A 10,569-nucleotide genomic window follows, 5' to 3' on the forward strand; every position below is an offset into this window, starting at 1 on the left:
CAGGCATGTTTGAGAGTGTAAAAAAGTCCATCTGGCTCAAGGCGGAGGAATGCAGGCTGTGTGTCTGGCCAAGTTGCTGTTAACAGCAGGTGAAAGGCTAATGGTTGGATCTCGCGGTGTCATCTCAGGGCTTCAACTGCCCTCCTCCCCACAAACCGCCCCCGACTCGTGGAATGTAGGTGATGACAAGCGAGTTGCGTACCATCCGTATCCGCTGCAAAATGTACACGTGGACACACACACGGAGAACACGCAATGTCTTCTACAGGATCGAGATACGAATTCAAAATTTTACGGAACAGATATGCCTCACTTATCTAATCTCAGTTGATCCAATGACAAGGTGATTGAAAGAGCAAAACTGCCAAGCAAACTGTTCGATAGCTTATCTGCGATACAATTGAATGACCTAGCAAGGAGTCCGGGGGAACGGGCAGACAAAGAAAAATCTTGTGTTTGTAACAATACTTAAGATTTTAACACTAAAGTAAATCAGAGATCTTAACAACACCCAGATTTGCTTTCTTACAACAAAGAGGTTGAGAAAATTGAGCATCACATATGGAAATGCTCCCAATTGGAATGAGAGTGTGGGAAAAGCTATAAGACGCGCTTGTTTTGACAGAGCTGCATTTCACTTGAATGATGGACCCCCCCACCCCCCACCCCACTCGCTCGAAAGCATCGGGGAAAAAACATGGCAGGAAGAAAAGTAAACCACTCTGAAGCCCTTCACTTTTATAGCGCACCAAGCTCCGTGTGGGAGCCCCTCCGGTCTGACCTTGTGTTTTTGTTCGGGGAATATTTGTGGACCGCATATATAAACAAATGCATGCTGGAGGGAGAAGAAATAGAGCAGCATTGGTCTGTCTGTTGGTTGTTCGCACTCTGGGACAAAGTTGTCATGCAACGGATCAAGCGGCAATTGCGGTTGACTTCATCTCAACAACTAAAGAGGAGAAGGAACCGAGCACTAATTACAGGAAGTCATAATTACAGGAAATAAAATATTAGTTGAATGAAAAACAATAAATATGGCATGAACACAGCTAACGTTTTGTAACCTCTAAACCATAGGTGTCAAACTCGAGGCCCTGGGGCCAGATATGGCCCGCCAAATCATTTTATGTGGCCCGCAAAGACAAATTGTGCATCATGCGTCGATATTAAAATTACGAATTGTCTTGATGTTTAAAAATTAGAATTCGAATTCATCTTTTTAAAATATTTAAATATTATTTACTAGTCTCTGATTTTAAACTAGTTATTCATCAGTTTGTTGTGTTGTACAATGCGGCCCGTGACAAAAATGAGTTTGACACCCCTGCTCTAAACTAATTGGATCTATATCTATATATTAGGATCTATCTGATGCACTAACGGTATGCAAGCAGAGGCCTATCTGTATTCTAATTGCTAAATGGATGATGCAGGATTATCCCTCAACAAATAATATTGTCCTGGGTAGGAGACAGAGATATCTTGTGATCTCTGTGGGGGGGCTTTAATCTATTGCCATCACCAAAACAGCCGCCATGGAGCGCACAAATTCGGAATCAATTATAACAGTTATATCACAATTATATTACTACATACACATAGCTAAATATATAAATAAACTGCTACTCAATTAAACTTCACACTGTTACGAAACACATTGCATGGACATAATCCAAGCAATTGACACTTCACTTGTTCAAGGGGAGACGGCAGGAAGCTCTCCAGCCGCAAAAAGCGCAATTAGCAAACAGATTGGTGCTATTTCCATGTATGAGACGCTCGCGCGTAGTGTAAGTAGCAGCAGTATGGTTTGGAGTGTTGACTTTAGCACTATTTTTATCGTAGCAAAAAGTAAAGTCAATGTGGACACTTGTCAAATGGTTTTAGACTCAAAATCCAGGACATATTTGGCCATAACATGTTGAGTAATGCTTTGGACAGTTTTAGTTGTGGTATCAAATCTACTTTGTCCATCCACAAAAATGTTTTATTAGTTTTCTATTTTCTATTAAATAATACATGAATGTTAGTCCAATTTACAGGACTGTCTGAGAAAATTAGAATATTGTGACAAAGTTCTTCTGTAATGCAATTAAAAAATCAAAAATGTCATACATTCTGGATTCATTACAACCCAACTGAAATATTGCAAGCCTTTTATTATTTTAATATTGCTGATTATGGCATACAGCTTAAGAAAACTCAAATATCCCATCTCAAAATATTAGAATATCATGAAAACGTATACTAGTAGGGTATTCAACTAATCACTTGAATTACTAATTACCGTTTTTCCCCATGTATAATGCGCAAACATTTAACTAATTTATTGTCCTAAAATCTGGGGTGCGCATTATACATGGGTACAATATATATATTTTTTTAATCCGGATATCATACGGAGGCCGCCATTAAAGATGCGCTTTCTTCTCTGCTGTTCACTTCAAACACGCTCCATACGAACACAATGCTCTCGTATCAGACGCTTGCTCGATCACCTGCTCGTTTGCTGTCACAATGTACCCTACACAAATCCGAAACATTTCTTCGCTATTGAGTTTGCTCGTGCATGCGCAGTGATACTGACCGGCAGAATACCATCCGGTTGTTCCCAAAAATGATCTTTTCTCTGAAATGATTTTACATTTACGGACTTAAGTAGGAGTCAAAATTTGGGCGCGTATTATACATGGGTACGGGCTTTTTTCCCCAGCATCGACATGCAATTTTTAGGGTGCGTATTAAACATGGGGGCGCATTATACATGGAAAAAACGGTAACTCGAAACACCTGCAAGGGTTTCCTGAGCCTTGAAAAACACTCAGCTTGTTTCAGTAAACTAAATCCCAAGTACGGGGAAGACTGCTGATCTGACTGCTGTCCAGAGGACCATCATTGACACGCTCCATTAGCAGGGTAAGACACAAAAAGAAATTTCTCAAAGAGCAAGCTGTTCACAGAGTGCAGTTTCAAAGCACATCTACAAAAAGTCTGTTGGAAGGGGGAACTGTGGCAGGAAACGCTATACAACCAAGAGAGATGACCGCGGCCTTAACAGCATTGTGAAGAAGAGTTGTTTCCATAATTTGGGGGAGCTTCAAAGACAGTGGACTGAAGCTGGAGTCTAGGTATCAAAAGCCACTGTTCATGGACGTGTCCGGGAAATGGGCTACAATATAGCCTTATTCCCATGGTTAAGCCACTTCTGAACTCAAGACAACAGAAGAAGCGTCTGACTTGGGCTATGGAAAAGAAGCACTGGACAGTTCCAGAGTGGTCCAAAGTCCTCCTTTGAAACAATAGCAAGTTTTGTATTTCATTTAGAAGTCAAGGTGCCAGAGTCTGGAGAAAGGCTGGAGAGAAGCAATATCCAAGTTGCTTGAAATCCAGTGTGAAGTTCCCACTGTAAGCGATGGTTTGGGGAGCCATGTCAACTGCTGGTGTTGGTCCACTGTGTTCCATCAAGTCCAGAGTAAATGCAGATTTTAGAGCACTACATGCTTCCGTCTGCTGAAAAGCTCTATGGAGATGATGATTTCATTTTCCAGCATGATCTGGCACCTGCCCACAGTGCCAAAACCACCAGTAAATGGTGTACTGAGCATGGCATTACTGTCCTCCATTGGCCTGCCAATTCTCCTGACCTGAACCCCATAGATAATTTGAGGGGTATTGTGAAGAAGAAGCTGAAAGACACCAGACCCAACAATGCAAATGAGCTGAAGGCCGTTATTGAAGCATCCTGGGCATCCTCAGCAATGCCACAGGCTGATTGCCTCCATGCCACGCCGCATTGATGCAGTAATCCATGCAAAAGGATTCCCAACCAAGTACTGAGTGCATCAATGGACATTTTCAAATGTTTGATTTTGTTTTGCTGTTTTAAATCTTGTTTTTATACTTGGTCTGAGGAAATATTCTAATTTTTTGAGATAGGATTTTTGAGTTTTCTTAAGCTGTAAGCCATACTCAGCAATATTAAAATTATAAATCTGTTTTTTTAATTGCATTACAGAAAATAAAGAACTTTATCACAATATTCTAATTTTCTGAGACAGTCCTGTAGATATATATCAGTGTCTGAGTCTATGAAGATTTACAATTTGGTGCAAATCCACATTAGCATTGCTTTAAGTGCTATTGTAGTTTTCCCCTTATCATAAAAGCCCCCCTTGGGTGAGAAACCAAAAGGATCCTTCAGGGCTTCCAAATCCTATGAAAAAAAAAGGAGGGGGGTGGGGGCACTAGCTCTCATGTGTGTTTATTTGACGCGAGAGAAAAGGAGGAGGGAAAAAAAGTTGGCTTGGGTGTGAGTCCCGAACCCACCACCAGCGCTACTACCACCCCTCCCGCACGCCCGAGGGTTATAAGTCCGCGGGAGGCGCTTTCATGGGCGGCCGTGTGATTGACAGCCCCTCGGTGACATCACCGGACGACAAAAAGAGTCGTCGGCCGAGGGGAAGGCGCCAATCAAACGCAGCACTTCTGCAGTGGCGCACGACGCGCCCACACGACTCCACTCCACTCCACAGCGCACCAAATTCGATTTCTCCCTTCTAAAATATTTACACGCTTTTTCGTGCTTGGAAAGATGTTCCACCGAGACGCTTTATACTTTTGCTCCTTTTTGCGCACACACACTTCCTCGTGACGAGAACGCATTTTTGTTTTTGTTTTTTGTGCGTCAGCGTGCGTAAAAACACGCATCCGAAGCAAGCCGACGAGTGTGACATTATGTACGCGAGCGGACAGGTGAGGGTGTCGCACTGTCTGCCTGTGGTCCTCCGCGGAGAAGCAGCGTGGATTTAACGCGACTTCATGTGGACTTTATCGGAACCCAACGGTGGAACGACGACCGGACACAGCGCTTCCTCGTCAGGTAAGAAGAAAAATCAAGCCTTGAGTGTGTTTATTATACGCTTTGCATGCATTATATGCGTTTAAATAAGGTAGCAAATCTTATGGAAATGCAAATTGTGGTCAAAGAGCATTTTTCCTTTGGAGGCAGTTTTTTTTTCTTCTTCTTTTTTAAGATGTGTTGTACATCTGGCCCCGGTGGTGCACGTCAGATCTAACACCTGCAAGCCTCTTGAAGTAACCCTATCCCTTATGATTATACAGTCAAAGCCTCCGCAAATTGACGCTTGTAGCACCCGGCCGGCTGGCAGGCAGGCAGACTGGGCCTCTCCTTTTCCTAACTTTTTTTTCCTCTCTTCTCTTTTTTTTTTCTCCTCTTCACCCCCCCTCTTCGAGAAGACTCTTTCATGCCTCTTCTGATCTCCACTCGCCTGCATTCCTTCGGTGTATTTCTAATTGGAGACTTCTTTGATTTGCCCTTCCTGTCCTTCCTCCATCTTCATCTTTGAGATCAATCCTCATGCTGTGGGTTAATTCCCAACCACCGGCGCCGCTACCTACTCTTTCAAAGCAAAGAGGTGTCTTCCCCTTTTTTCCATGTTGTTCTGCAAATTGACAGGACCCCCACTTTCTCCTCCTCCGCAGGGACTGACTGATCATGGTCGCCGTGGTCGGCTCTCTCATGGTACTGCTTCTAGCTCAGGTGTTGATGGAAGGCGCAACGGGACTCATCCCCGAGGTGGGCCGAAGACGGTACAGCGAGTCGGGGCGGCACAGCCCGCAGCAGTCGGCGGGCGCCCTGCACGAGTTCGAGTCACGGCTCCTTAGTATGTTCGGCCTGAAACGCAGGCCGACCCCAGGCAAGCACGCCGTGGTGCCGCAGTACATGGTGGACCTGTACCGCATGCACTCGGCCAACGGAGACCACAGCGTCCGCCGGCCCAGGAGTATGGGAAGGCACGCCGAAAGGGCAGCCAGCGAAGCCAACACGATTAGAAGCTTTCACCACGAAGGTGCGTATTAGCGACATACCTCTACCTGTCAGCCTCCAGCTTCTGGGCTCCCTCAGACAGCCTAAACATGTACTTAAAGATGACTCAGGGTGTCAGCACGCTGACTTCAGAGCACTCGGTTGTTTTATGGTCCGTTTTTAGTCATTCACAAGTCACCATGCGTCTTAATTTAGATGCACTGCTAACGCGACTTTTGGGGATCCTTGTGATGACGCAACGCCTTTGAGCAAACTTTGACCACGTCTGCTGGCCACAGCTGTCGAAAGGGCTTCAAAACATATCCAAGTGGCCGTGGAATCCCGGGGGTGAATTTGTTACTTAATAATTGATGGTGTTTGCAGTCCGCCTCTGAAAACAGTTTTTCCAGACACGCACCACGGGAGCGGGATAAAGGGCGGCGTTTGCCTTTGTGCAGGTGATCGCTCGGCCCCCGGTTACTTCAGCAACACACAACATGGCATTAAGGCAAACACGTCATTCTGTCAGACGCAATTCCAAATTGTTATCCTGTCCAAATAGCCCCCTTAGCGTGGCAGCATTACTCAAAAACACTACTGCGTTGTTAATAATGTCTGGAACTACCTGATGAGCTGGATTCTTGGTTTCGGTTCATTTTACAGGTTTAAGTGTTAAGATTTCTTCTCAACGTGAAATGACTCAACTCGCCGGGTGACTTTTTGAAAATAATTGGACCAACCAGTTCATTCCTAAAAGTAGTACTTGCTGGCACATAAAAGTCACATAGGGGGCTACACACAGAGACCTCATACACAGCATTTGAGTGTGTTTATAGTAAGGAAGTTTCCATCGGGGTGAGTCAGGGGGGAAGTTTGCGTTTGCTGGGGTGCGATGACACCCAGTGATGACTCGGACACACTGCAAACAAGCCAGGCCAGAGTAGAGTCCAGTATTCTGGTTTGAGTACAAGCCAGACCAGATGAGGACCAGGAACCCCTGCGGGCAACTGGAACCATAAGGTACCATTAGAGGAGGTATCTGAAGTGTTGGCAATTCAGATTAGAGGGTAAGCCAGACCAGTTGAGGATCAAGAACCTCGGCAGAGGGATTGGAACCAAGGGGTGCTTGAAAAGGGCTGGGTTGAAGAGCAGGGAAGCTCTGAAGGTGGTATGACACCCAGGGGTGCTGTTAGAGGGTCAAAATTGCTGACGATTCTCTACGAGTGTAGAGTAGGCCATCTGAGAACCAGGAACCTTTGCAGAATGCGGGGAACAGGGTAAGAAATAAGAAGAAATTAAGTAAGAAATTTCCAATGTAGGCCAGATCAGATGAGGACCAGGAACCCCGGCACGGGGAGCAAAGAGATGACTATTCAAGACCACATAAGGGCAAAGTTTCTAAGAACTCATGACTGACAGGGCCTCCTAAAATTAAATTTGTGGCATAGACAGAGAGACATTTGGGAATGTGGTTTTCTCCGTTTATACTCCCCAGCAACCTTTTATCCCGTGCAACAGCTCTTCCGATCTCGAGAGATGAATTAAAAACAAATCAGTTTGACACATCTGCTTATGATAATCACTTAGCTCAGATACTTGGTTTCGCCCCAATCAAGTGCAAGAAATAAAAAGCGGCTGTGCGAAGCGGGCCCGTGACATCCAACCCTAAACGACCCTACCCGTTTTGTTTTTGCACGAAGCGCAAAAAAGAAATTAAGAATGTTGATAAACGCAATCTACGGGTCACACGTTTTGAACAAGTACGGACTTGTTTGCTGAGGAGGAGGAGGACTGGGAGGGAGCTAAAGACAGCGTGACAGAAAGCGAGACGGAGCAAAGAGGATTTGGAACACGAAGAACAGGAGGATTTGGTAGTCGGTGGAAGAAAAGAGCGAGTAGGAAGAAGGAAAGACAAGGTAGAGTGGGGGCAGAGGGGGCTTTCCCACATCAAATACGGAGCGATACGCCTAATTGAGGTCTTTGTGCCTCTGGTGAGAGCTTTAGGATGAGATGGTGGAATTTCCTAAACGGCTCCTTTGAACAATGCCGTGCACAGTTCAAAGTTTGCGACGTCGTGCGCGCATCGCAACTCGTCGTGCTCGCAAGTAAGAGTTCAAAGTGGATTTGCGGCGCAGAAAATTGCACGCCGCACTGTAATTTGTGTCACTTATGCAGCGAGGAGGGAAATACCAATGAGTCTATATACTGTGCTTTCTTAAACATGCCCCCGAGCCAGTCATAATAGTGTGCCTGGTCTAAATGCACTTTCAAGGACCAACCGCTGCAAGACTCTCTAAAACTCTTCTGGTCCCTTGATAAACGAATCCGGTTTTATCGTCTAAGTATTTATGGATTGCTGCAGAAACAGTATTTCAGAGCATTAACTGGTGGATTTACTATGTTTTGTTATAAGGGTGCAATCGTTTTTTACAAGTTCAGTGGCAGACTGGAAAACTGGCACCTAAGCTTTCAGTGGGTACTTAAGCGGCTTATACTACTATACAAAAACAATATGCAACTGTGCCACTTATAACATCTGTAGCAGTTTACAATCAATATTTGGAACTGAAAATCGGAAACAGCTCTCATTGCTAATGTAGTTTACCTTGCATTGGCCTATTCTGAAGGCCCTGGGGAGCTCAGAATTACACTAACATCCACGCATTTTGTGGTTGTAAATGTAGGTCAATGCTTCTGATAGTGTTATGATGGCCTTCCTCCGGTTACGTAGCACAACAACTCACTGTATCTTGTCTGTGCTGTCTTTTCTAGAGTCTATGGAGGCCTTGGCCAGCCTGAAAGGCAAAACCACCCAGCAGTTCTACTTTAACCTCACTTCCGTCCCCGAGGAAGAACGCATCACCTCGGCGGAGCTTCGCATCTACAGAGACCAAGTTAGGGGAGTCGCTGCCGCCACCCCCGACAACAGCTCCGCAAATGTCAGCTTGGCGGCCGCTGGCTTCCATCGCATCAACATTTATGAGATATTCGGGGCACCCAAATCTGGCGGTAGGGAGCCTCTAGTTCGCTTGCTAGACACCCGGCTGGTGAAAGACTCTTACAGCCGGTGGGAGAGCTTTGATGTTAGTCCCGCTGTATCTCAGTGGACCTCCGGGAAAGGTCACAATCACGGCTTCATGGTGGAGGTGCACCACCCAGAGGACGGGCAGGCAAGCAGTGAGCACGCCCAGAGACGCGCTAAGCACGTGCGTGTGAGCAGGTCCCTGCACCGAGACCAGGACTCGTGGCTTCAAGCCAGGCCCTTGCTGGTGACCTACGGCCACGACGGGCGCGGGGAATCAGTGCTGCACACGCGGGAAAAGCGCCAGGCCACGCTCCGCAAACAGCGGCGGAAGCACCAGCACAAAGCCAGCTGCAAGAGGCACGCGCTTTACGTGGACTTCAGTGACGTGGGCTGGAACGAGTGGATAGTGGCGCCACCTGGCTACCACGCCTTTTACTGCCAAGGGGAGTGCCCCTTCCCCCTGGCAGACCACCTCAATTCCACCAATCACGCCATTGTGCAGACGCTCGTCAACTCTGTGAACTCAAACATTCCCAAGGCGTGCTGCGTGCCCACCGACCTGAGCCCCATATCCCTGCTTTATCTGGACGAATACGAGAAGGTCATCCTTAAAAACTACCAAGACATGGTGGTCGAGGGATGCGGCTGCCGGTGAAAATGGGACGCGTCGGAAAAAGTACGAAAAAGACACAAAGGTTATTATGGACACCCGGTTTCCCAATGAAGACATTATTTATATGAACAGACACAAACAGAGCTATCCTGGAAGAAGAATGAAAAAAACGAAAAAACAATATATGAATATATTTATGTCTACGTAAAGTTGGGAAATAAATATTTTAATCAGAGGAATATATTCCTTTTACTGGTTTTGAAAATGTATTTCTGATGTACATTTCCGAATGGGTGCAATACCACATGAAGTATAATGCTCAGATTTTTATTTTGTATTTATTTCTATTATAACCACTTTATTTGTAAATAAATGTGTATTTATCGTGAGAAAACATGCTGTGCCTCTAGTTCTCCCAACATCAGCGCCATACGTACGGCAAGAGACAGAAATATACGCAACGCGCAACCAGAAGCGTGTTTTCTTACAAAGGTTGCAAAGCAAGCAGTGAGCTCTTTATGGTAAGTGTAACTGGAGCGCAACAACAATAGTGTAGTCGGCCGAGGTCAGAGTGCCGCCGCTGCGATGAGGTGCAGTCATACGATGGCGGAGACAAGTTACACAAGCGCAATAGACTCCCACGGGAGGATTAGAAAAACATCGAAGCTTGTTTTCCAAGAGTGACGGCAAAGACCCCCAAGACTCCTGTGTAAACTAGTTCCCGGTGTTTTTCCTTGTCAAATTAGCAGATGAGAAGTTTGGTTTAGATGAACTGCTGCAAATTTTCAGTTTGTGGGTATGACAAGTAAACTAAGGACAACGTACCTGGTGGAAAATAAACCGTCTATTACTTTTCTTAACTCATTGCTAGTATCATCCAGATAACAAAATTACGGGTGAGAATATGGCCTTAATTAAGTGTCAAGTAAACAAGAACCAAAAGTGTATCATCGGTTTTGGCCAGGACCAGAGAGAGAAATTACAAGTGGGAACACGGGCTTAATCAAACTAGGGAAACCCATTCTTGTATCGTACAGAACCATGTCCAATCGAATTGCATACGGGTAACTTCCTTTGAAATCAATGCCAGGCTGAAACCAAGGT

At 45.5% G+C, this 10,569-nt stretch overlaps 1 protein-coding gene across 1 annotated transcript; it reads left to right on the top strand.

The window, feature by feature from the left end:
• Positions 1-4,337: 4,337 nt before the first annotated feature.
• Positions 4,338-9,859, top strand: bmp2b (bone morphogenetic protein 2b). Its single transcript, XM_061270833.1, has 3 exons — positions 4,338-4,879; positions 5,503-5,870; positions 8,600-9,859. Exons 2-3 carry the CDS (start codon positions 5,516-5,518, stop codon positions 9,505-9,507), a joined length of 1,263 nt encoding a protein of 420 aa, XP_061126817.1. The 5' UTR covers positions 4,338-4,879; positions 5,503-5,515; the 3' UTR covers positions 9,508-9,859.
• Positions 9,860-10,569: the final 710 nt, after the last annotated feature.

Source organism: Syngnathus typhle, linkage group LG22 (assembly GCF_033458585.1).
Source record: "Syngnathus typhle isolate RoL2023-S1 ecotype Sweden linkage group LG22, RoL_Styp_1.0, whole genome shotgun sequence".
NCBI lineage: Eukaryota > Metazoa > Chordata > Actinopteri > Syngnathiformes > Syngnathidae > Syngnathus > Syngnathus typhle.